Source organism: Bombina bombina, chromosome 4 (assembly GCF_027579735.1).
Source record: "Bombina bombina isolate aBomBom1 chromosome 4, aBomBom1.pri, whole genome shotgun sequence".
NCBI classification, from domain to species: domain Eukaryota; kingdom Metazoa; phylum Chordata; class Amphibia; order Anura; family Bombinatoridae; genus Bombina; species Bombina bombina.
In genome coordinates this window covers 1,154,422,405-1,154,449,507 of record NC_069502.1, presented here as the reverse complement: position 1 = coordinate 1,154,449,507, position 27,103 = coordinate 1,154,422,405, and the positions used below count along the sequence as shown (strand labels likewise).

The window sequence follows — 27,103 nt, the reverse complement described above, 5'->3', positions numbered from 1 at the left end:
GAGCAAACTTTGACCCCATAGCTGTCCCACGTCTCTGAAGAAATTGTGTGTTAAAAGATATTCGATTGCTCTCATCAAAAATGTCTTAGTGGCTTCTTCAAAGTCACACGTAGAGTTGATAAAAAATTCTATAGCATTAAGGCCTTTAGAATGTTCTATTGATGTATACAGTGAAGTAACATCCACGACCATCAATCTATAATTAGATTTCCATCTGATTTTGGCAATTTTGTTTATAAAAGATGTGGTGTCTTGTATATAGCTAGGCAATTGACATACCAGAGGCTGCAAGAAGGTGTCAACGAGTTCAGAAAGAGCTTCATTAAGAGACCCTATACCCGCAATAATAGGTCTTCCAGGCGGGGATAGGGAATCCTTATGAAGCTTAGGAAAGTGATGAAAAATCGGTGTTACCGGATGTAACACTATCAATTTTTCTTCAACAGATTGTGTAATGATATTGTTATTGCGGGCATATCTGACAATGTCCACAATTTCTTTTTGAAATTTGTTGGTTGGATCTTCTTGTAGTTTAATATATACATCATTTTGGCCCAACTGTCTTCTTGCCTCTGCAATGTAGTCAGTTCTATTAAGAACGACTACATTGCCGCCCTTGTCAGATTGTCTAATTATGATGTTTTCATTCTGAGACAATTCCTTTAGGGCTATTTTCTCTTTATGTGTCAAATTAGTGTGCTTTTTATTAGTTGTTTCTGTCACTGACTTCTCTAGGTCACGTAATTTAAATTCCACTGTTTTTTGAAAGATGTCAATTACTTTTGATCGTGTTTTTAGTGGATTAAAGGTACTTTTATTTTTAATGTGTTTTAAAGAAACATTGCTTTCCTGAAGGCATTCACTTTTAGTTTCCTCTCCTTCTTTTAATAATTGATCTAAATCCCTCAAGGTATTTAGTTCAGAAAAATTAAGATCAGATGTAGATGCTATATCATAAGTTGTTGCTGCCCTTTCCATGTTGATATTAGGTTCATTCTTTACAGGACATCCTGGTTTTGTCCTTTTTAAACTTGTGGAATAAAAGTTCGTTTTTATATATTTTGCTGCCTGGAACTCTATATTTGCTTTACTTTGTTGCTAACAGCATTTTCAGAGCAACCATCCTATCTACCAGAGTGCTACTTCATTACTTGTATCTTATATATATATATATATATATATATATATATATATATATATATATATATATGTATCTCTATGTTAAAGCCCCTTTCTTTTTCCTGAGATCTTATATATTTGAGCCCTTATAACTTTTTAATGGAATTGTTTTTTAAATATTTTTTATCAGACAGTGTTATTATGAGTGTATTAAGTTGCGCTAACCTGATGCGCGTTAAATGCAATTGCGCTCAAGCGATCGCGTTTACTTTAAACTCTTAATACACAAGCTAATTACAGCGCACGCAAACAGCCGCAATAAACCCCTTATCGCTTTTGCACAACAGTTAGCGCGACACTCTTAATCTATCCCAATATCTGGCATACAACAGTTAAAAGTCTGAAAAGAACATAAAAACGTTGAGCCACAGCAAAACTCCAAATGGGAATTATATTAAGAGATCCAAAAAGTTACTCACAATTGTGTAGGCACTGCTAATAAGTACAGATTGTGCAGGCTGGTGTTTAACAGTTACCAGCTAACTGGGCACCAGCATCTTGTCGTCGTCCCCCTCAGGTTGGCGAGCGCACACCAGGAGTACACAAACAGCTTGATAATGGTTATGTAGTTTATGAAATCATCAATCACATTTCTGCAACATGTTTCTGAACTCAGTGTGGCTGTTTCATCAGCAGCCAGATGGACCTGGAGTAGACAAGGGTTATTATGTTAGCGAATGATTCATTGTTTTTCATTTCCTTATAAGATAAACCTTTTCTTGTTAGGAATGCTGTCAGTTATTTCAGAACATACATCATCCTTATATATTTCAAAAATCAATGTTTGTAGTAATGTAAAATTAAAGGGACATGAAACCCCAAAATTTTCTTTCGTGATTCAGATAGAGCAGGCAATTTTAAGCGACTTTCTAATTTACTCCAATTATAATTTCATTCTCTTGGTAGCTTTATTTGAAAAAGCTGGAATAAAATGGGCTGCCTCCAAAGCTTTAAATTCCTGCTTTTTCAAATTAAGATACCAAGAGAAATTGATAATAGTAGTAAATTAGAAAGTTGCTTAAAATTGCAGGTTCTATGTGAATCATGAGAGAAAAACAAATTGGGGTTAGTATCCCTTTAACTTCATGATCAAGTAATTGCAGTAGAAAAAATGAAACGTTGTAGTCTGTATGAAAAGGACACTGGCAGCCACTTGTGGAGTAACAAAATATCTACCTGAGCAGAGATTGATCTGCAATAATTGAGAGCAGAATATCTCCCAGAAAAAAAACACAAATCCATCAGGCACACAGTCAGTTCTAAACAGTATTCTAAACTGGAGAATTTTACAGTAGTGAATTTACAACCATAGTATCTATCTGGCAGACCAGTGACAATGGTGACAAATTCTGACAGTAACATAGTAGATGAGGTTAAAAGAAGACAAAAAGCCCATTGAGTTTAGTTTCTACAGATCCTCTTTTGACATGTAAAAGCCGACACATTTAACACGAGCAATCATAACCTTGTATTCTGTTTTAGCCAAAAAGATATCTAGGCCATTTTTAGGTTAGACAGGCACTACCTCCTTAGCCAGAGAGTTCTGTAGTCTAATTGCTCTTTATAGCAAAAAACTTTCTGCATTAATTAAAGTATATATTTATATAAAATATCACCTCTCGTACACCTATTTTCTATAGTAAACTTACCGTTTTTTTCTTACTTTGTCAGAGCTTGAATACTTCAATCACCTCATTAATTTATTTTAAGTTTTGTTGCCAGAACTTTATAAGGCAGGGGTCAGCGACCTTGGCACCCCAGATGTTTTGAAACTACATTTCCCATGATGCTGAGACACTCTTTAGGCTGCCTGAGCATCATGGGAAATGTAGTTCTAAAACATCTGGGGTGACAAGGTTGCTGACCCCTGGTATAAGGTGGTGTTGAGCACTGCATTTTCAAGAACTTCCTCTCCTCCTCAATGTATTAAACAAGGTATCAAGTCTAAGTCATAGAGCATATGTTATACTTCTGAAAACATGACCCTGGGTCAAATTGTTGAAAGGAACTGGGTTTATTATTTGATTATTTACCCTATAAAGAGAAAACATTGCCACTGGATGTTTGCAGACAGATCAGAGTGGACTAAGGAACGTAGCTTTGCTGGTTGCTGTGCGCTCTGCCATACGGTATAAAGAACATTGGCAGATATAAGGTGGTGTCTCCTTTTAGACACGAGAAGGGAAGAACATATTTAAGTACAGTTCTGGAATAGTTGTAACAATTTGTAAACTATTTCTTGGCCGTACTTTTGAAGATTTGTAACCATTTCTGTCACCAATATCCAGGTTCATTTTTGAAAAATAAATTTTGAATATCCATCTCTTCAAAGTTGTGGTGAGAAGATCACTGTCTGATTTATTGCGGTGGCATAGCGAATGCATGAGATGCCTGGGGGCAAGACCGTTATCTGCTCCCCCCCCCCCCAGCCATAGATACAGTCTCCAGTCGTACAACTCCTTAAACCGTTCTCTCTATGCTTCTGTCTCTCTCACTGGCCCTCACCATAGTTTGCATATGTTCCTCTGTGTCCTCCCATTCATAGTAATAGTAGCACTTTTTCTTCTTTGTTCCTTGATTAAAGGAACAGTGTAAAACAATTTTCATATAACTGCATGGATTAGACACTACTATAAAGAAGAATATGCACAGATACTAATCTAAAAATCCAGTATAAAACCTTTTAAAAACTTACTTAGAACTTCCCAGTTTAGCACTGTTGATGAGGTTAGGCTGGGACACCCAGTGAAAGGGGCTGGGAAAACAAGAAGAGCAGACCCCCCCCTTCCCTGCATATAAAAAGACAGATAACACAAACAAGAGCAAGGCGGAATCTGTAGACATCAGTATACATCTAGCACTGTGGGGCTTGGTTAGGAGTCTGAAAATCAGCACAATGTTATTAAAAAATAAATAAAAAAAAAAGCAAAACTATTCATTGTTACAAAAACACTCCGAGATGGGCTATATAAATGGATCATCTACAAAACATTTAAGCAAAGAAAAATCTATTGTAAATGTCCCTTTTAAGCTTTTTACCCTTTTTAGCTACTGAATAGTTACATAATGACACAAACTCACTTCCCCTGTCTCAGCGTTCTACTTTACAACTATGTTTGCCAGCCAAGCAGTGGGAAAAATACCCGCTAGCTGAGACAGGCAGCTCCTAACCAATCAGAGCAACAGTAGCCAGAAGCGCTAGATTGCACATAATGAGGCCAGGCAGGGTTACACTGATACTTAAAAATGTGTCGGCTGCCTCGTGTAATATTAAAGGAACATGAAACACAATTTTTTTTCTTTCATGATTTAGAAAGTGCGTGCAATTTTAAGCAACTTTCTAATTTACTTCTATTATCTAATTTGCTTCATTTTCTTGATATAGTTTACTGAAAAGCATATCTAGATAGGCTCAGTAGCTGCTGATTGGTTGCTGCACATAGATGCCTCCTGTGATTGGCTCACCCATGCGCATTGCTATTTCTTCAACAAGGGATATCTAAAGAATGAAGCAAATTATCAAATAGAAGTAAATTGGAATGTTGTTTAAATTGTATTCTCTACTTGAATCCTGAAAGAAAATTGTTGGGTTTAGTGTCCCTTTTAAATGATTTAAATATGAAATATCCTAGATATTTGTCATTCTTAGCTGTGGCAGCACCCACATTTAAACTGGCACAGAGGACAACAGCCCCTCGTTGCCCTCCCGTTGCTACGCAGCTGTTATTGCCTTGCTGGGATTATTTCTGTGCTATCTCTGTATTCATTGATATTAGCTTTTTTTTTTAGCAACTAAAATAAGTTTCTATCTGGATCTTGACGTTGTAGACAACCGTTCTTGCAGTCCCTTCAGAAAGGGGGGTAACAAATATCCAGCCTTGTTCCCAAACCAAAAAGGATACAGTAAGAGCTGCACGTGTAGGACTTAAGTGTTTTTTTTTATTTATTTAGATATCTCTTACAGAAAAAAAAAACTTTCCCATTTTTATTATCAAATTTCTCTACAAATTCTTTGGTGAAACCTAGCTCCTTTCCATGAGAAAATGTTCAGGAACGTGCAGTTGTTCTGAGTGCTCTATATATAACAATGTCACATACATCGTTGAAACCATTGCTGACAAATAGTGAGCAAGATACATGCACGCCCCTGAGCTTACTTAAGTTTACTCTCACTGAAATATGTTTAAACAACGAGGAGGTAGATTTGATAATATGACTAAAATGATTTTTTTTTTGTATTTATTTATTTTAATTGTATGCTCTATCCAAACCATGAAAGTTTAAGGGATATGAAACCCAAAAATGTTCTTTTATGATTCAGATAGCGCATACAATTTTAAACCACTTTCTAATTTACTTCTATTATCAAATTTTCTTTGTTCTTTTGGTATCTTTTGTTGAAAAGCAGGGACATAAGCTTAGGAGCACTGTATGGCTGCACTTTTGCAAGAATATTATACATTTGCAAGATCACTAGAGGGCAGCACTATTTCCTGCCATGTAGTGCTCCAGATGGCTACCTAGGTATCTCCTCAACACAGAATATCATGGGAATGAAGCAAATTTGATAATAGAAGTAAATTGCAATTTTTTTAAAAAATAGTTTTCTCTGTATGAATAGCAAAATAATTATTTTGGGTTTCGTATCCCTTTAACTAAGCAGTATTGTGTTGTGTTCCTGAATTCCTACCTAAAGCATCTAACAGATTTCACGTTGAGCTGTACATTTCCCTTCTATAACTTTGACCTTATGAAAAGGGGAGAGATTATGTTGTATGGAAGTTGTGTGAATTTGCATATTTCCCATGATTATAAAGCAATAGAGGACAATGAAACTGCTTTTATTTCTCAAGGTTTATTTCCCGCCAAAGTGACATCGGCAAAATATATTGTGTTCTCTGCTTCTTGTCTCTGGTACCAACATATTGCTGAGCATTTAAAGTGAAGGTAAACTTTGATGAATGAAAGCCCGTTTTTTTTAAAATACTATTAAAAACAGGGGCACTTTCATTTATCAAAGTTTACAAAGCAGCCGTTTTGATTAAAAACTTACCTCTCTTCTTTGCACAGCCAGAGCAGCTTCCCCCACCCGGAGATCCTCTCTTCACACGTCATCAATGACTAATCCAGCTTCTTCCAATCACGGCTTTCCCCCCAGGGTAGTCATTGCCTGAGGCCATGCCGTGATTGGAGGAAGCTAGATTAGTCATTGATGACGTGTGAAGAGAGGATCTCTGGGGGGGGGGGAAATCTGCTCTAGCTGTGAAAAAAACAAAGGTACGTTTTTAATCAAAATGGCTGCTTTCTAAACTTTGATGAATGAAAGTGCCCCTGTTTTTAATAGTATTTTAAAAAAATGGGCTTTCATTCATCAAAGTTTACCTTCACTTTAATGAGATAAAAACTCCACTTGAGGGCATAAATGACATAACTCTGACCACCACGCATTGAGATTTTAAACTAAAATGTTTAGTTATGCATAGTAAAAAAAACAAAAACCTTTGCATTATACTTTTATTATTTAATTTTAACTTATGTCATTTAGCTCTGAAAATTGGGGCTTTTCTAATTCTCAAAAATGAAAATCACACTGCAGGCTTATTAAGGCTAATCCTGCTACATATATTTCCCTAATTGGCTTTAAAAGATAAAAACTGCAAAACAATGCACTTTATACTAACATTATGACCAGTTCTAGCCTTGTCAACTGCCGATTCCAACCCAGATTGGCTCCTGCAAATGAGGCAAATGGTGGGTGGGGTTTGTCTATTGAAAAACAAGACGTCAATTTGTTTTTAAAATGTTTACACTTGGCTGCTATGTGGATTTTTTTTTTTAGGGCATGTCATTCTAGCACTAGCGACCCTGAAATGCTGTGTGTTTAATCAAAGGTTCTGGCTGTATCTGCTCATTTATCATCAGGCAGGCGGATGAGGTTTGCTATTGTAAACTCATCTGCCCAGCTTTGCGGCGAGAGGGAAGCAATATGCTTCCCGCATTTAACATTGCACAAGCTGTTGCTTGTGCAATGTCACTCCTTGATCATGCACGGCCAATCACACGCAAGAGGAAGATGTCAATCACCCTGATCGGGATGATTCAAATCTGCCACACTTTAGGCGGAAACACTGTCGCTCTGAAACTGCTATAGCAGGTTGACAAATAGAGCCTATAGCACTTCAGAGTCACCAGCTAAAATTAAACGTCATTTTTGTGCTGTAATTTACCTTTAACACTGGCGATGACAGCTGATTACAGCCTATATTGACAGCCCACATTAATTTATTATTTGTATTTCTAGGTAAAGGGAAACTTCCTGAGCTGCAGCGATCTTCCGTGTGCTTTGAGGATATTGGAGGAAATGATGCTACTCTGACGGTTTGTTTTACTTATTTTGTGAAAGGCCAAACATAACAAAAAACACAAACATTTATTTTTTTAATTCATTAATCTATGTCTATTGCTCTTAATGTGATCATTTAATGCAAAATCATTTCATGTTTTGAGAGTTCTGGAAATACATCTGTGTAAGTAACACTTCCGTTATTGAAATGATTAATCTGGCTGTTAGAAAGAAAGCTTTTAAAGTGGATTACGTCCTCATGAAAACGGATTAATGAATGTTAGCAGTAGCAAGCTGCCATATTTAGTCATAGTTAGTCATAGTTACAATCTTTACTAAAACACCTAACAGCCGCATGTTGTTATTATTGATGACTAAAACATTTGTTTACTAAGAAAATGTGTATATTATGTAAGTGTACTTGAGACTCAAAACTAAACTTTAATTATAATGGTAGAGCATACTTTTCTTTATTTAAAAAAAAAAAAAATCTTTCCAATTTACTTCTGTTATCAAATTGACTTTTTTCTTTTGGTATCCTTTGTTGAAGAGGATATCTAGATAGTCTCAGCATTAAATGGCAGCACCATTTGCAGTTTTCAAAGTAGCAGTGTTTGCAACACAGTATAAGACATGCAAGCTACCTAGGTATACTCTTCAACAGTGGATACCTCTATTTATATCATGAAATTGAATTTGTCCTTCATGTCCCTTTAAACATACCTACCTGGAACCTGACCCCTCTAGAACAACCTGTCTTATGTTCTTGCAGACCTGATTTATAACTGTAGTTGTAGTATTTTTATTTCCATGAGTTCCATGTTTAGTAAATTTACACAGAACTGAGCTGATCATCAAGTCCAAAATAAAAATCCCTTGGAACTGAAGGTGTTTGCTGTTAAATCATAAAACAAATTAGGTGCATAGATAATAATTGGAGTTCTTGATGTCATTTTGAAAATTCTCCTTTATTTGTGATAATTTAATCATCAAATGGATGCGATGTTCTCCACAGAAAATGTTGCCAGCTAGGTGACATTTCTGAAGTAGTCGGATAGGGGCAGTGTAATATTATACGTGTGTTATTTATAAATGGTACTTAAAGGGATAGGAAAGTCAAAAATAACTTGCATGATTCAGATAGAGTATGCAATTGTAAGTCTATTTTAAATTGCACATCTTTTTTTCCAATTTACCTTGTTCTCTTGGTATTCATTGTTAAAATAACATGTACATATCCTACACTACTGGGAGCTGTCAGGAGATTGGTGGCTGCACACATTTATCTCTGGTGATTAGCTGACTAAATATGTTTAGGTAACTCCCAGTAGTGAATTGCTGCTCCTTCAGCAAAGGATGACAAGTGAATGAAGCAAATTTTGATAATATAAGTAAATTGGAAATTTTATGTCCAATTTGAATCATGAAAGAACAAATAGGGGTTTCATGTTCCTTTAAGCTATCTAAAGCACACATTAATTGCACAATTTAACCCCTTAATGACCAATGACATAATTATTCCTGCACACACAATCAGTGGAAAGAGAAACCCACCCCCTATAGCACTCTCTCTATTCCATTTTTTCTCTCCCAAAAATAGTATGCTGTGTATATTGTGTTTGGTGTGACTATATTTCACAAACATAAATTAAAACATCAAAACTTTATTGGTCTTAAAACCAGGGGAAAATGTAAAAACTATTTTTGTCTACCATCACCTAGGCTCTAAATCGGCTAGGGAGATTATTGGTACTTATTATTGGTAACTAATACACCAACCCTATACAGATATATGGTATGCACAGTAGCAAGCATTTATATACACTACTGACCTAGCACATAATTAAGGCAAGGTTTGCGGGTTCATTTTTTGTTATCACAGGTCCAATGGTCACAGACTGCTGTTTTTACATTTTATCCTGGTTTTAACAAGACTAATAAAGATTTGATGTTTTAATTTATGTTTGAACTACAGTCACATCAAACACAATATACACAGCATACTATTTTTGAATAGTATTTGAATAGTATTCTTTTGCAATCAGTGGATTTCTCTGTCCACTGATTGTTTATGCAAAAATTCTATTAACAATACACAGCACCTCAGAGCTATAAAGTAATATTAACCTATATAAATAAGCTCAGAATTATTCCACTGGGTGGTGCCATTGGCCCCTTTCTGTTCACATGACAGAATTATTCCGTCTTGGAACATTTGAGTAAACTGAAGCTGTGTCCTTAAGGGGTTAACATGAAATGATTTAATGATGATTTGTGCAGCAAACATTGAAAAAAAAATAAAAAAATATATATATATTTGCAAATTTTAGCTTAATATTGACTTAAATTTTAGCCGGGTAGTCAGTAAAATCAGGTGGTGTGCCCATTAATTAGGTCCTGGGGAGAACACTGGGATGAGTTTACAGTTGACTCATAAACCTGCTGTTTTTGTTTACACAGGAGGTCTGCAAGATGCTGATTCACATGCGTCACCCTGAGATTTACCAGCACCTTGGTGTGGTTCCTCCTCGTGGCTTTCTACTGCATGGTCCCCCAGGATGTGGGAAAACGCTACTGGCGCAAGCAATCGCTGGGGTAAGGTTTCTACTTATTATGAACATTATTTGATGCTAAACTGTTTCACTTTACTTACATTAGTTTGTGAGTGTTAAAGAATAAAAGTAATAATCCATTAATACAGTATCTCACAAAAGTGAGTACACCCCTCACATTTTTGTAAATATTTTATTGTATCTTTTCATGTGACAACACTGAAGAAATGACACTTTGCTACAATCTAAAGTAGTGAGTGTGCAGCCTGTATAACAGTGTACATTTGCTGTCCCCTCAAAATAACTCAACACACAGCCATTAATGTCTAAACCGTTGGCAACAACAGTGAGTACACCCCTAAGTGGAAATGTCCAAATTGGGCCCAATTAGCCATTTTCCCTCCCCGGTATCATGTGACTCAATAGTGTTACATGGTCTCAGGTATGAATGGGGAGCAGGTGTGTTAAATTTGGTGTTATCGCTCTCTCTCTCTCATTCTGATCACTGGAAGTTCAACATGGCACCTCATGACAAAGAACTCTCTGAGGAGCTGAAAAAATAATTGTTGCTCTACATAAAGATGGCCTAGGCTATAATAAGATTGCCAAGATCCTGAAACAGAGCTGCAGCACGGTGGGCAAGACCATACAGCGGTTTCACAGGACAGGTTCCACTCAGAGCAGGCCTCGCCATGGTCGATCAAAGAAGTTGAGTGCACATGCTTAGTGTCATATCCAGAGGTTGTCTTTGGGAAATAGACTTATGAGTGCTGCCAGCATTGCTGCAGAGGTTGAAGGGGTGGGGGGTCAGTCTGTCAGTGCTCAGACCATACGCCGCACACTGCATCAAATTGATCTGCATGGCTGTCCAATGGACCCTTTTCTAAAGATGATGCACAAGAAAGCCCGCAAACAGTTTGCTGAAGACAAGCAGACTAAGGACATGGATTACTGGAACCATGTCCTGTGGTCCGATGAGACCAATATAAACTTATTTGGTTCAGATGTTGTCAAGCGAGTGTGGTGGCAAACATGTGAGGAGTACAAAGACAAGTGTGTCTTGCCTACAGCCAAGCATGGTGGTGGAAGTGTCATGGTCTGGGCCTGCACGATGCTGCCGGCACTGGGGAGCTACAGTTCATTGAGGGAACAATGAATTCCAACATGTACTGTGACATACTGAAGCAGAGCATGATCCCCCTCCCTTCGGAGACTAGGCTGCAGGGCAGTATTCCAACATAACTACCCCAAATACACCTCCAAGACGACCACTGCCTTGCTAAAGAAGCTGAGGGTAAAAGTGATGGACTGACCAAGCATGTCTCCAGACCTAAAACCTATTGAGCATCTGTAGGGCATCCTCAAACGGAAGGTGGGGGAGCGCAAGGTCTAATACATCCACCAGCTCTGTGATGTCATCATGGAGGAGTGGAAGAGGACTCCAGTGGCAACCTGTGAAGCTCTGGTGAACTCCATGCCCAAGAGGGTCAAGGCAGTGCTGGAAAATAATGGTGGCCACACAAAATAGTGACACTTTGGGTCCAATTTGGACATTTCCACTTGGGGGTGTACTCACTTTTGTTGCCAACGGTTTAGACATTAATGGCTGTGTTGAGTTATTTTGAGGGGACAGCAAATTTACACTGTTATACAGGCTGTACACTCACTACCTTACATTGTAGAAAAGTGTAATTTCTTCATTGTTGTCACATGAAATGATGTAATAACATAGTTACAAAAGTGTGAGGGGTGTACTAACTTTTGTGAGATACTGTATATACTGATTGTCTGCAAAAATGTGTTGTAGAAGCAAAGCACTAAAAGAGTTTTGTTTTTACAGTGAATTTGTGCAATACGTAAAGCTGTCGATCTTTCTTGAATGTTTGTTTTTGTATTGGCTGTTAATTAGGAGTCTTTGTCAGGATTTTATTTCCTCATTTACAAATATGCTATTATGACTTCTGCACACAATAAACACCTTTATATAATAACACTCTGACTTTGTCATATTAAAGTGTAACCACGCGTAGCTCACATTTTTATAAATCATTTATTAGACGTTTGAGTGTCTGTAAGTGGACATTTTGTTTGCAAATTAATTTGTCACTTCTAGGTGTCTGTGCTGCATGTAGAGCAAGGGTCTTGGCATTAGTAATGAAAACCTATATTGTTTTAGGAGCTTGAGCTGCCTATGCTGAAGGTTGCAGCAACAGAGATGGTGTCTGGTGTTTCAGGGGAGTCTGAGCAGAAACTTCGGGAGCTCTTTGAACTAGCGGTGGTAAGAAGTGTGCTTTGTTTTATCCCTGATAGCAACATATTGATGAGCTGTTATATGTAATAAGTACCTGCTGAGTGAACTGTATAACTGACAGACATGAAAGGGAAAATTAAACTTTTATTGTTTCCGGTAGCGCATCCAATTTTAAACCACTCGTCAATTTACTTCAATGATCAAATGGTGCACAATTTTTTTTTAATTTTTTTTTTTTTTTTGGGGGGGGGGGGGGGCATTTCTGAGGCACCAGCTCCTGCTAAGAACTTGCAAGAGTCATGTGATACAGGGGATGGGGGAATTAAAGGAAACTTTGGAATTTGTCAGAAAAACTATTGCCTATTTGAAATTCAAAAATAAATGGTACTACCTTATTTTTTATTGTGCATTTATTTGATTATATAACTCTTCTACATTCAATGGTTTTTTAAAGGTCCTTCATTTGAAAGAGCAGCATTTATATATGTAGGCATTGTTTTGTCTGTAACAAATATGAGGTCAAATCTCTTTAAATTGAAACTAATATATCAGTATCCGCTGGGCACCTCCTACAACTGCGTAATTGGCTCATAGGTACTTTCTACTACTAGTTAGTATGTACATTCGTGACATTTGGGCAAAAATGAATGCCGAAGATGGCAGCTGCGAACAGCATCTTGCAATTTTCGTAGCCAGATTTTTGCTTGTGAAAGTGCAACATACTAAGATAGGTGCAAATCCAGATCTTACCGTGTTGCACTTTCACAAAACTAAATCCAGCTCTGAAAATTGACAAATGTGTCTTGTAGCCAACATCTTCATTTTTTGTTTTTGCCCAAATATCACAAATGCACATCCATACTAGTTAGCATTTGCAAGAGGCATGTGCATTTTCTTTTACAAGATACGATGAGTCCACGGATTTTATCCACTTGTGGGATATCGCCTCCTTGTCAACAGGAGGAGGCAAAGAGCACCACAGCAGAGCTGTATATATAGCTCCTCCCTTCCCTCCCACCCCAGTCATTCTCTTTGCCTGTGTTAGTGATAGGAAGAGGCAAAGTGAGGTGTTAGTTATAGATTCTTCAATCAAGAGTTTATTATTTTTAAAGTAGTGCCAGTGAGTGCTACTTTGTTCTATGGTGTAGCCTAGAACAGATCAGTCTCTTCAGTAAACAGAGAAGCATTTGGTGGCTTTAGAGCAATGGGAACTTGTGGGACATAATTCTCACTGCGCCTCCCATGTAATTGTTTGCTGCCCTTACCAAGAAAACCTGAGGGATATTTACTCAGGATTTTCCTTTTACATTACAGGTCCATGTGAGGGAGAGGACCTCACACACCTGGAGACTGCCTTACTGTCCGGCAGGAGATGAGGTAAGTGCTAACTTTACTCTGGGGGTGGATGAAAAGGTCTCAGAAAAAAGTTAGGCACTTTGTTTTATTCCTCATCAGATTTAACCCCCTTCTCACTATCGATAGATTCCCTCAGTGTTTCAGGGGATAACTTGGGACAGTTACACGCAGGCTTCGGTCCTGTTGGGCACATGTGCTCTTTTTTCATAGCTATGGAGCCACATATAGAAAAGGTGACAGTAACGTCTAGCCCAGTGTGAACCTCAAAGCCGTCACTACAGAGCTATTTAAGAGTAAGACAAAGCTCAGTATGAGGTGCTGCATACAATTGGGGTTATATCTTCCGGCGGTTCAATAGCCGACTGACAGAGCTCTTATAGAGTTAAAGCTCAGGGTGAAGCAGGACATAGTACTTGCATTCTTATCTCCCGGCGGTTCAAGTAGGCCTTTTTGTTAAGTAAATGGCGACCGGGAGAGGATTTTTATAACACCCACGATGGGCGGAGTTAGGTTTAGCGCCTTTTTAGTTGCGCGCCTCTGTGTTTTGATCTTCCTGATATCGGAAGAATGGTTCTCTCTTTAGGGTGCTATTGCACAGGACAGTTTTAAAAAATAAAAAGACTTAGTCCGGGTTATTTAAAATTAGAGTATTACAGTGACAGCTGTTTACTTGCTTGTTTTCATCCCTGTGGTTTAGGATGTAACAAAAGCAAATATATAATAAAGTTTCCTTTTAAGGTTTAAAGTGACAGTAAAGCTTTCTTTCATGTAATTAGCAAGAGTCCATGAGCTAGTGACGTATGGGATATACATTCCTACCAGGAGGGGCAAAGTTTCCCAAACCTTAAAATGCCTATAAATACACCCCTCACCACACCCACAATTCAGTTTTACAAACTTTGCCTCCGATGGAGGTGGTGAAGTAAGTTTGTGCTAGATTCTACGTTGATATGCGCTCCGCAGCAAGTTGGAGCCCGGTTTTCCTCTCAGCGTGCAGTGAATGTCAGAGGGATGTGAGGAGAGTATTGCCTATTTGAATGCAGTGATCTCCTTCTACGGGGTCTATTTCATAGGTTCTCTGTTATCGGTCGTAGAGATTCATCTCTTACCTCCCTTTTCAGATCGACGATATACTCTTATATATACCATTACCTCTGCTGATTCTCGTTTCAGTACTGGTTTGGCTATCTGCTATATGTAGATGAGTGTCCTGGGGTAAGTAAGTCTTATTTTCTGTGACACTCCTAGCTATGGTTGGGCACTTTGTTTATAAAGTTCTAAATATATGTATTCAAACATTTATTTGCCTTGACTCAGAATGTTCAACTTTCCTTATTTTTCAGACAGTCAGTTTCATATTTGGGATAATGCATTTTAATTTAACATATTTTACCTTAAAATTTGACTTTTTCCCTGTGGGCTGTTAGGCTCGCGGGGGCTGAAAATGCTTCATTTTATTGCGTCATTTTTGGCGCGGACTTTTTTGGCGCAAAAATTCTATTTCCGTTTCCGGCGTCATACGTGTCGCCGGAAGTTGCGTCATTCTTTGACGTTATTTTGCGCCAAAAATGTCGGCGTTCCGGATGTGGCGTCATTTTTGGCGCCAAAAGCATTTAGGCGCCAGATAATGTGGGCGTCTTTTTTGGCGCTAAAAAATTTGGGCGTCATTTTTGTCTCCACATTATTTAAGTCTCATTATTTATTGCTTCTGGTTGCTAGAAGCTTGTTCACTGGCATTTTTTTCCCATTCCTGAAACTGTCATTTAAGGAATTTGATCAATTTTGCTTTATATGTTGTTTTTTTCTTTTACATATTGCAAGATGTTCCACGTTGCAACTGAGTCAGAAGTTACTACAGGAAAATCACTGCACAGTGCTGGAGCTACCAAGCTAAGTCTGCTATAAACTTTTGGTATCTGTTTCTCCAGCTGTTATTTGTATTGCATGTCATGTCAAACTTATTAATGCAGATAAAATTTCCTTTAGTACGGTTACATTACCTGTTGCTGTTCCGTCAACATCTAATTTTCAGAGTGTTCCTGATAACATAAGAGATTTTATTTATTTTAAATCCATTAAGAAGGCTATGTCTGTTATTTCTCCTTCTAGTATACATAAAAGTCTTTTAAAACTTCTCTTTTTTTCAGATGAATTTTTAAATGAACATCATCATTTTGATGCTGATAAATCTTTGTATTTGTCCAAGATGGAATTTATTCGTTCTTTACTTAAAGAAGTGTTATTTGCATTAGAAATAGAGGATTCTGGTCCTCTTGATACTAAATGTAAACGTTTAAATAAGGTAGTTATTCCAGAGGTGTTTTATCTCCCTGATGCTATTTCTGAAGTAATTTCCAGGGAATGGAATAATTTGGGTAATTTATTTACTCCTTCTAGACGTTTAAGCAAATTATATCCTGTGCCATCTGACAGATTAGAGTTTTTTGGGACAAAAATCCCTAAGGTTATGGGGCTGTCTCTACTCCTGCTAATGTACTACTATTCCTATGGCAGATAGTACTTCATTTAAGGATCCTTTAGATAGGAAAATTGAATCCTTTCTAAGAAAAGCTTACTTATGTTCAGGTAATCTTCTTAGACCTGCTATATTTTTAGCGGATGTTGCTGCAGCTTCAACTTTTTGGTTAGAAGCTTTAGCGCAACAAGTAACAGATCATAATTTTATAGCATTATTATTATTCTATAACATGCTAATAATTTTATTGGTGATACCATCTTTTGATATCATTAGAGTTGATGTCAGGTATATGTCTCTAGCTATTTTAGCTAGAAAAGCTTTATGGATTAAACTTGGAATACTGACATGTCTTCTAAGTCAACTTTGCTTTCCCTTTCTTTCAGGGTAAATAATCATTTCGTTCCTTTCCTCACAACAAGGAACAAAAGCCTGATCCTTCATCCTCAGGAGCGGTATCAGTTTGGAAACTATTTCCAGTTTGGAATATATCCGAGCTTTATAGAAACCTATAGCCAGCTCCTAAGTACCTATGAAGGTGCGGCCCTTATTCCAGCTCAGCTGGTATGGGGCAGATTACGTTTTCTTCAAAGAAATTTGGATCAATTCCGTTCTTAATCTCTGGTTTCAGAAACATTGTTTCAGAAAGGTACAGAATTGGCTTCAAGTTAAGGCCTCCTGCTAAGAGATTCTTTTCTTTCCCGTGTCCCAGTTAACACAGCAAGGCTCAGCATTTCTGAAATGTGTTTCAGATCTAGAGTTGGCTGGAGTATTTATGCCAGTTCCAGTTCTGGAACAGGGGCTGGGGTTTTATTTTATCTCTTCATTGTACCAAAGAAGGTCAATTCCTTCAGACCAGTTCTGGATCTATCATTATTGAATCGTTATGTTAGGATACCAACATTCAAGATGGTTACTGTAGGACTATCCTGCCTTTTGTTTAGCAAGGGCATTATATGTCTACAATAGATTTACAGGATGTGTATCTGCATATTCCGATTCATCCAGATTACTTTTAGTGTCTGAGATTCTCTTTTTAGACAAGCATTACCAGTTTTGTGGCTCTACCGTTTGGCCTAGCCTCAGTTCCAAGAATTTTTTTCAAAGGTTCTCGGTGCCCTTCTTTCTGTATTCAGAGAATAGGGTTTTGGTATTTCCTTATTTGGACGATATCTTGGTACTTGCTCAGTCTTCTCATTTTCGTAGAATCTCATACGAATCGACTTGTGTTGTTTCTTCAAGTTCATGGTTGGAGGATCAATTTACCAATCAGTTCATTGATTCCTCAGACAAGGGTAACCTTTTTAGGTTTCTAGATAAATTCAGTGTCTATGACTCTGTCCTTGTCAGTCAAGAGAAGTTTAACATTGATATCAGCTTGTCAAAACCTTCAGTCACAATCATTCCCTTTGGTAGCCTTATGCATGGAAATGTTGGGTCTTAGGACTGCCGCATCAGATGCGATCTCCTTTGCTCGTTTTTACATGCGACCTCTTCAGCTCTGTATGCTGAACCAATGGTGCAGGGATTACTCAAAGATATCTCAATTAATATCTTTAAACCGATTTTATGACACTCTCTGACATGGTGGACAGATCACCATCGTTTAGTTCAGGGGGCTTCTTTGTTCTTCCGACCTGGACTATAATCTCAACAGATGCTAGTTTTACAGGTTGGGGAGCTGTATGGGGGTATCTGACGGCACAAGGGGTTTGGGAATCTCAGGAGGTGAGATTTCCGATCAATATTTTGGAACTCCGTGCAATTTTCAGAGCTCTTCAGTCTTGGCCTCTTCCGAAGAGAGAGTTGTTCATTTGTTTTCAGATAAGACAATGTCACATCTGTGGCATACATCAATCATCAAGGAGGGACTCACAGTCCTCTGGCTATGAAAGAAGTATCTCGAATTTTGGTTTGGGCGGAATCCAGCTCCTGTCTAATCTCTGCGGTTTATATCCCAGGTATGGACAATTGGAAAGCGGATTATCTCAGTCGCCAAACGTTGCATCCGGGCGAATGGTCTCTTCACCCAGAGGTATTTCTTCAGATTGTTCAAATGTGGGAACTTCCAGAAATAGATCTGATGGCTTCTCATCTAAACAAGAAACTTCCCAGGTATCTGTCCAGATCCCGGGATCCTCAGGCGGAGGCAGTGGATGCATTTTCACTTCCTTGGAAGTATCATCCTGCCTATATCTTTCCGCCTCTAGTTCTTCTTCCAAGAGTAATCTCCAAGATTCTGAAGGAATGCTCGTTTGTTCTGCTGGTAGCTCCGGCATGGCCTCACAGGTTTTGGTATGAGGATCTTGTCCGGATGGCCTCTTGCCAACCGTGTACTCTTCCGTTAAGACCAGACCTTTTGTCTCAAGGTCCTTTTTTTCCATCAGGATCTGAAATCCTTAAATTTAAAGGTATGGAGATTGAACGCTTGATTCTTGGTCAAAGAGGTTTCTCTGACTCTGTGATTAATACTATGTTACAGGCTCGTAAATCTGTATCCAGAGAGATATATTATAGAGTCTGGAAGACTTATATTTCTTGGTGTCTTTCTCATCATTTTTCTTGGCATTCTTTTAGAATACCGAGAATATTACAATTTCTTCAGGATGGTTTAGATAAGGGTTTGTCCGCAAGTTCCTTGAAAGGTCAAATCTCTGCTCTTTCTGTTCTTTTTCAACAGTAAGATTGCTATTCTTCCTGATATTCATTGTTTTGTACAAGCTTTGGTTCGTATAAAGCCTGTCATTAAGTCAATTTCTCCTCCTTGGAGTTTGAATTTGGTTCTGGGGGCTCTTCAAGCTCCTCCATTTGAACCTATGCATTCATTGGATATTAAATTACTTTCTTGGAAAGTTTTGTTCCTTTTGGCCATCTCTTCTGCCAGAAGAGTTTCTGAATTATCTGCTCTTTCTTGTGAGTCTCCTTTTCTGATTTTTCATCAGGATAAGGCGGTGTTGCGAACTTCTTTTGAATTTTTACCTAAGTTGTGAATTCCAACAACATTAGTAGAGACATTGTGGTTCCTTCATTATGTCCTAATCCTAAGAATTCTAAGGAGAAATCGTTGCATTCTTTGGATGTTATTAGAGCTTTGAAATATTATGTTGAAGCTATTAAGTCTTTCCGAAAGACTTCTGGTTTATTTGTTATCTTTTCCGGTTTTAGAAAGGCCAGAAAACTTCTGCCATTTCTTTGGCATCTTGGTTGAAATCTTTATTTCATCTTGCCTATTTTGAGTCGGGTAAGACTCCGCCTCATAGGATTACAGCTCATTCTACTAGGTCAGTTTCTACTTCCTGGGCGTTTAGGAATGAAGCTTCGGTTGATCAGATTTGCAAAGTGGCAACTTGGTTCTCTTTGCATACCTTTACCAAATTCTACCATTTTGTTGTATTTTCTTCTTCTGAAGCAGTTTTTGGTAGAAAAGTACTTCAGGCAGCGGTTTCAGTTTGAATCTTCTGCTTATGTTTTTCATTAAACTTTATTTTGGGTGTGGATTATTTTCAGCAGGAATTGGCTGTCTTTATTTTATCCCTCCCTCTCTAGTGACTCTTGTGTGGAAAGATCCACATCTTGGGTAGTCATTATCCCATACGTCACTAGCTCATGGACTCTTGCTAATTACATGAAAGAAAACATAATTTATGTAAGAACTTACCTGATAAATTCATTTCTTTCATATTAGCAAGAGTCCATGAGGCCCGCCCTTTTTTGTGGTGGTTATGATTTTTTGTATAAAGCACAATTATTCCAATTCCTTATTTTATATGCTTTCGCACTTTTTTCTTATCACCCCACTTCTTGGCTATTCGTTAAACTGAATTGTGGGTGTGGTGAGGGGTGTATTTATAGGCATTTTAAGGTTTGGGAAACTTTGCCCCTCCTGGTAGGAATGTATATCCCATACGTCACTAGCTCATGGACTCTTGCTAATATGAAAGAAATGAATTTATCAGGTAAGTTCTTACATAAATTATGTTTTTTAGGTGTTACTTTTATTAAAGTATTTCAGCTGTATATTTGTTTATTTCATCCCTGTGTTTTGGGATGTAACAAGAGCATATCTATGATAAAATTTCCTTTTAAGGTTTAAAGTGACAGTAACGCTTTTTAAGTGTTACCTTTATTTAAGAATTTCAGCTGTTTATTTGCTTATTTCATCCCTGTGTTTTAGGATGTAACAAGAGCATATATATAATAAAGTTTCCTTTTAAGGTGACAGTAACGTTTTTTAGGTGTTACCTTTTTATTAAATAATTTCCTCTGTTTATTTGCTTATTTCATCCCTGTGTTTTAGGATGTCACAAGAGCATATGTATGATGAGGTTACCTTTTAAGTATTAAAGCGACAGTAACATTTTTTAAGTGTTAGCTTTATTAAGGAATTTCAGCTGTTTAATTATTTCATCCTTACGTTTCGGATGGAACAAGAGCTCTTATAGATAATAGCGACCCCATCGTGTTTGTTGTCCTTCCAAGGTCTAGACTAATTAGTCGAACATTATGGGGTTCCTCCCTTTACAGGAGGATGTTTTCTTTAGCTGATTCAGTTAAAGAGGTTTGACCAACTGTTCCTAGGGTAGAAGCTGTTTTCAACCTTGGCTCAGAGAACTACTATCCCTATAGAGGATAGTTGTGCTTAAAGATCCGATGGATGATCAATTATAGGATTTTATTAAGAAAATCATCTTTACCAGGGTATACAGTGGCAACCGACGGTATGTATATCTACCGTCACGTGTGCGGCAGCCTACTGGTTTGATACTCGGACTGATGCCATCAAGCAAGAATCATCCTTGGACAAGATCCAGGACAGGGGGATAATCACAAGCTTATTGGAACTTAAGTTGGATAAGGCATTTATTGGATGCCACCCTTCGAGTTTTTTAAGCTGGGGGCCACAATTTTCTGTATTTTTGGCTCGCAGGGCCTTATGACTGACAGCTTGGTCTGCGGACGTTTTCATCTAAGTCATACCTTCTAGCTGTCCCTTACAGGGGGAAGACCCTGTTTGGTCCTGAACTGCAGGTGATTATTTCTGTCATTTCGGGAGGTGAGTGTCACCTCCCTCAGGATAAAACTGGACTAAGCTAATTGGAGACCCACTCAATTTTGGTATGAGGATACTCAGCCCAAGGAGGCGGCCAATGATCTGAGACATGAAGGGTTTGCCCCGATCCGGGACCAGATCTGGTAGGGGCCAGACTTCCTTTTCATTCAGGCTTGGGTGCAAAGGATCCCTGGGTTATGGAAATAGTGTCTCGGGGATACAAACTGGAGTTCAGAAATTCTTCCCTCCGAGGAAGATTTCTTTGTTCAAGATTATCCGCAGTCCAAATAAGAAGAGAGGCGTTCTTAAATTGTGTAAGAGACCTCTCTTCCATCGGAGTGATTTGTCCCATTCCGATTCAGGAACAGGGAATTTATCAAAACGGTTTGTTGTTCCCAAAAAGGAGGGAACCTTCAGACCTATCTTGGACCTTAAGAGTCTAAACAAGTTTCTCAGAGTTCCATCTTTCAAGACGGAAACTATTCGTACCGTCCTCCCATTGATCCAGGAGGGTCAATTTTTGACTACCGTGGATCTAAAGGATGCATATCCACAGAGATCATCACAAGTTCCTGAGGTTTACCTTTCTGGACAAACATTTTCAGTTTTGTGGCCCTTTCTTTTGGTCTGGCCACGGCACCCAGAATTTTCACAACGGTTCTGGGTTCTCTGCTAGCGGTTCTAAGACCGCGGGGCATTCCAGTGGTGCCTTTTCTGGATGATATTCTGATCCAGGCGTCGTCTTATCAGCTAACAAAGTCTCATACCGACATTGTTCTGTCCTTTCTGAGGACCCACGGGTGGAAAGTGAATCTGGAACAGGGTTCGCTAGTTCCACAGACAAGGGTTCCTTCTTGGGAACTCTAATCGACTCTCTATCCATGAAAATATTTTTGACAGAGGTCAGACAGTTAAAGATTCTGCGTACATGCCGGACCCTTCAGTCCAATCCTCGGCCTTCAGACTCAGACAGTGCAATGGAGATTATACAAATTTGTCCTCAAATAAATCTAGATCAGAAGACAAGGGTCTCTCTTCTATGGTGGTTGTCGCTGGATCATCTATCCCAGGGGACATGCTTCCGCAGTCCCTCATGGGTGATAGTGACAACAGATGCCAGCCTGATAGGATGGGGAGCAGTGTGGAACTCCCTGAGGGCCCAGGGTGTATGGACTCGAACGGAGTCTCTCCTTCCCATCAATATCCTAGAGATGAGAGCAATATTCAATGCGCTTCAGGCTTGGCCTCAGTTGGCTTCGGCTAACTTCATCAGATTCCACGGACAACATTACGACTGTAGCTTACATCGATCATCAGGGAGGAACAAGGAGTTCCTTGGCAATGACAGAAGTAGCCAAGATAATTCAGTGGGCGGAATCTCACTCTTGTTATCTGTCGGCGATCCACATCCCAGGTGTGGAAAACTGGGAAGCGGACTTTCTGAGCAGACAGACTTTTCCTCCGGGAGAATGGGAACTCCATCTGGAGGTATTTGCCAACCTGATTCTCAGATGGGGCAGGCCGGAGTTGTATCTTATGGCGTCCAGGTCCAGGAATCCCCAGGCCGAGCTGATAGATGCCTTGGCAGTGCCTTGGTCTTTCAGTCTAGCTTATGTGTTCCCTCCATTTGCTCTCCTTCCCCGGGTGATTGCTCGAGTCACACAGCAGAGGGCATCAGGGATCCTAATCACTCCTGCGTGGCCTCGCAGGACTTGGTATGCTGATCTGGTGGACATGTCATCTCAGCCACCTTGGAAGCTTCCGTTGCGGAAAGACCTTCTCATTCAGGGACCCTTCCATCATCCGAATCTATTTTCTCTGCAGCTAACTGCTTGGAGATTGAACACTTGATTTTATCTAAGCGAGGGTTTTCTGATTCGGTCATAGATACCTTGATTCAGGCACGTAAGCCTGTTACTAGAAAGATTTCCCATAAGATATGGCGTAAATATCTTTATTGGTGTGAATCCAAGTGCTACTCATGGAGTAGGGTTGGGATTCCTAGGATTTTGTCTTTTCTCCAAGACGGATTGGAGAAAGGGTTGTCAGCATGTTCCTTAAAGGGACAGATTTCTGCTTTGTCTATTTTGTTACACAAGCCTCTGGCAGATGTTCCAGATGTCCAATCTTTTTGTCAGGCTCTGACTAGAATCAGGCCTGTGTTTAGACCAATTGCTCCGCCTTAGCGTTTGAATTTAGTTCTTAACGTTCTTCAAGGGGTTCCGTTTGAACTTATGTATTCCATAGATATTAAGTTATTATCTTGGAAAGTTTTATTTTTGGTTGCTATTTCTTCTGCTCGCAGAGTATCTGAGCTTTCGGCATTACAATGTCATTCTCCTTATCTTATTTTTCATTCGGATAAGGTAGTTTTACGTACCAAACCTGGTTTTCTTCCTAAGGTTGTTTCTAATAACAATGTTAATCAGGATATTGTTGTTCCTTCCTTGTGTCCTAATCCTTCTTCTAAGAAGGAGCGGTTGTTACATAATTTGGACGTGGTCCGTGCTTTGAAGTTTTTCTTACAGGCAACTGAGGATTTTCGTCAATCGTCTTCCATGTTTGTTGTGTTTTCTCCAACATAGGTGTGTCCGGTCCACGGCGTCATCCTTACTTGTGGGATATTCTCTTCCCCAACAGGAAATGGCAAAGAGCCCAGCAAAGCTGGTCACATGATCCCTCCTAGGCTCCGCCTTCCCCAGTCATTCTCTTTGCCGTTGTACAGGCAACATCTCCACGGAGATGGCTTAGAGTTTTTTAGTGTTTAACTGTAGTTTTTATTATTCAATCAAGAGTTTGTTATTTTAAAATAGTGCTGGTATGTACTATTTACTCTGAAACAGAAAAGAGATGAAGATTTCTGTTTGTAAGAGGAAAATGATTTTAGCAACCGTTACTAAAATCGATGGCTGTTCCACACAGGACTGTTGAGAGGAATTAACTTCAGTTGGGGGAACAGTGAGCAGACTTTTGCTGCTTGAGGTATGACACATTCTAACAAGACGATGTAATGCTGGAAGCTGTCATTTTCCCTATGGGATCCGGTAAGCCATTTTTATTACAGACTGTAAATAAGGGCTTCACAAGGGCTTTTTAAGACTGTAGACATTTTCTGGGCTAAATCGATTCATATATAAACATATTTTATACTCCATAGCCTTGAGGAATTATTTTAATCTTGGGAATTTTGTAAAATATATCGGCAGGCACTGTATTGGACACCTTATTCTCTAGGGGCTTTCCCTAATCATAGGCAGAGTCTCATTTTCGCGCCTGTATTGCGCACTTGTTTTTGAGAAGCATGACATGCAGTCGCATGTGTGAGGAGCTCTGATACATAGAAAAGACTTTCTGAAGGCGTCATTTGGTATCGTATTCCCCTTTGGGCTTGGTTGGGTCTCAGCAAAGCAGATACCAGGGACTGTAAAGGGGTTAAATGTAAAAACGGCTCCGGTTCCGTTATTTTAAGGGTTAAAGCTTCCAAATTTGGTGTGCAATAATTTTAAGGCTTTAAGACACTGTGGTGAAATTTTGGTGAATTTTGAACAATTCCTTCATACTTTTTCGCAATTGCAGTAATAAAGTGTGTTCAGTTTAAAATTTAAAGTGACAGTAACGGTTTTATTTTAAAACGTTTTTTGTACTTTGTTATCAAGTTTATGCCTGTTTAACATGTCTGAACTGCCAGATAGACTGTGTTCTGAATGTGGGGAAGCCAAGGTTCCTTCTCATTTAAATAGATGTGATTTATGTGACACAAAATTTAGAGAAAATGATGCCCAAGATGATTCCTCAAGTGAGGGGAGTAAGCATGGTACTGCATCATCCCCTCCTTCGTCTACACCAGTCTTGCCCACTCAGGAGGCCCCTAGTACATCTAGCGCGCCAATACTCCTTACTATGCAACAATTAACGGCTGTAATGGATAATTCTATCAAAAACATTTTAGCCAAAATGCCCACTTATCAGCGAAAGCGCGACTGCTCTGTTTTAGAAAATACTGAAGAGCATGAGGACGCTGATGATATTGTTTCTGAAGGGCCCCTACACCAGTCTGAGGGGGCCAGGGAGGTTTTGTCTGAGGGAGAAATTTCAGATTCAGGGAAAATTTCTCAACAAGCTGAACCTGATGTGATTACATTTAAATTTAAGTTGGAACATCTCCGCGCTCTGCTTAAGGAGGTGTTATCCACTCTGGATGATTGTGAGAATTTGATCATCCCAGAGAAACTATGTAAAATGGACAAGTTCCTAGAGGTCCCGGGGCCCCCCGAAGCTTTTCCTATACCCAAACGGGTGGCGGACATTGTAAATAAAGAATGGGAAAGGCCCGGTATACCTTTCGTCCCTCCCCCCATATTTAAAAAATTGTTTCCTTTGGTCGACCCCAGAAAGGACTTATGGCAGACAGTCCCCAAGGTCGAGGGGGCGGTTTCTACTCTAAACAAACGCACCACTATACCCATAGAAGATAGTTGTGCGTTCAAAGATCCTATGGATAAAAAATTAGAAGGTTTGCTTAAAAAGATGTTTGTTCAGCAAGGTTACCTTCTACAACCAATTTCATGCATTGTCCCTGTCACTACAGCCGCGTGTTTCTGGTTCGATGAGCTAGAAAAGGCGATCACTAGTAATTCTCCTTCTTATGAGGAGATTATGGACAGAATCCGTGCTCTCAAATTGGCTAATTCTTTCACCCTAGACGCCACTTTGCAATTGGCTAGGTTAGCGGCGAAAAATTCTGGGTTTGCTATTGTGGCGCGCAGAGCGCTTTGGTTGAAATCTTGGTCAGCGGATGCGTCTTCCAAGAACAAATTGCTTAACATTCCTTTCAAGGGGAAAACGCTGTTTGGCCCTGACTTGAAAGAGATTATCTCCGATATCACTGGGGGTAAGGGCCACGCCCTTCCTCAGGATAGGTCTTTCAAGGCCAAAAATAAACCTAATTTTCGTCCCTTTCGTAGAAACGGACCAGCCCCAAGTGCTACGTCCTCTAAGCAAGAGGGTAATACTTCTCAAGCCAAGCCAGCCTGGAGACCAATGCAAGGCTGGAACAAGGGAAAGCAGGCCAAGAAACCTGCCACTGCTACCAAGACAGCATGAAATGTTGGCCCCCGATCCGGGACCGGATCTGGTGGGGGGCAGACTCTCTCTCTTCGCTCAGGCTTGGGCAAGAGATGTTCTGGATCCTTGGGCGCTAGAAATAGTCTCCCAAGGTTATCTTCTGGAATTCAAGGGGCTTCCCCCAAGGGGGAGGTTCCACAGGTCTCATTTGTCTTCAGACCACATAAAAAAACAGGCATTCTTACATTGTGTAGAAGACCTGTTAAAAATGGGAGTGATTCATCCTGTTCCATTAGGAGAACAAGGGATGGGGTTCTACTCCAATCTGTTCGTAGTTCCCAAAAAAGAGGGAACGTTCAGACCAATCTTAGATCTCAAGATCCTAAACAAGTTTCTCAAGGTTCCATCGTTCAAAATGGAAACCATTCGAACAATTCTTCCTTCCATCCAGGAAGGTCAATTCATGACCACGGTGGATTTAAAGGATGCATATCTACATATTCCTATCCACAAGGAACATCATCGGTTCCTAAGGTTCGCATTCCTGGACAAGCATTACCAGTTCGTGGCACTTCCGTTCGGATTAGCCACTGCTCCAAGGATTTTCACAAAGGTACTAGGGTCCCTTCTAGCGGTGCTAAGACCAAGGGGCATTGCAGTAGTACCTTACTTGGACGACATTCTGATTCAAGCGTCGTCCCTTCCTCAAGCAAAGGCTCACACGGACATTGTCCTGGCCTTTCTCAGATCTCACGGATGGAAAGTGAACGTAGAAAAGAGTTCTCTATCTCCGTCAACAAGGGTTCCCTTCTTGGGAACAATAATAGACTCC

At 39.3% G+C, this 27,103-nt stretch overlaps 1 protein-coding gene across 2 annotated transcripts in view; it reads left to right on the top strand.

The window, feature by feature from the left end:
* NVL (nuclear VCP like) overlaps nucleotides 1-27,103 on the top strand; it is a 340,971-nt gene that overhangs the window by 86,976 nt on the left and 226,892 nt on the right. For both annotated transcript variants that reach the window (XM_053712596.1, XM_053712597.1), the window contains 3 exons: nucleotides 7,481-7,557; nucleotides 9,983-10,117; nucleotides 12,251-12,352. In XM_053712596.1, coding sequence (XP_053568571.1) covers nucleotides 7,481-7,557; nucleotides 9,983-10,117; nucleotides 12,251-12,352 — 314 coding nt within the window. The remainder of the gene's footprint in view (nucleotides 1-7,480; nucleotides 7,558-9,982; nucleotides 10,118-12,250; nucleotides 12,353-27,103) is intronic.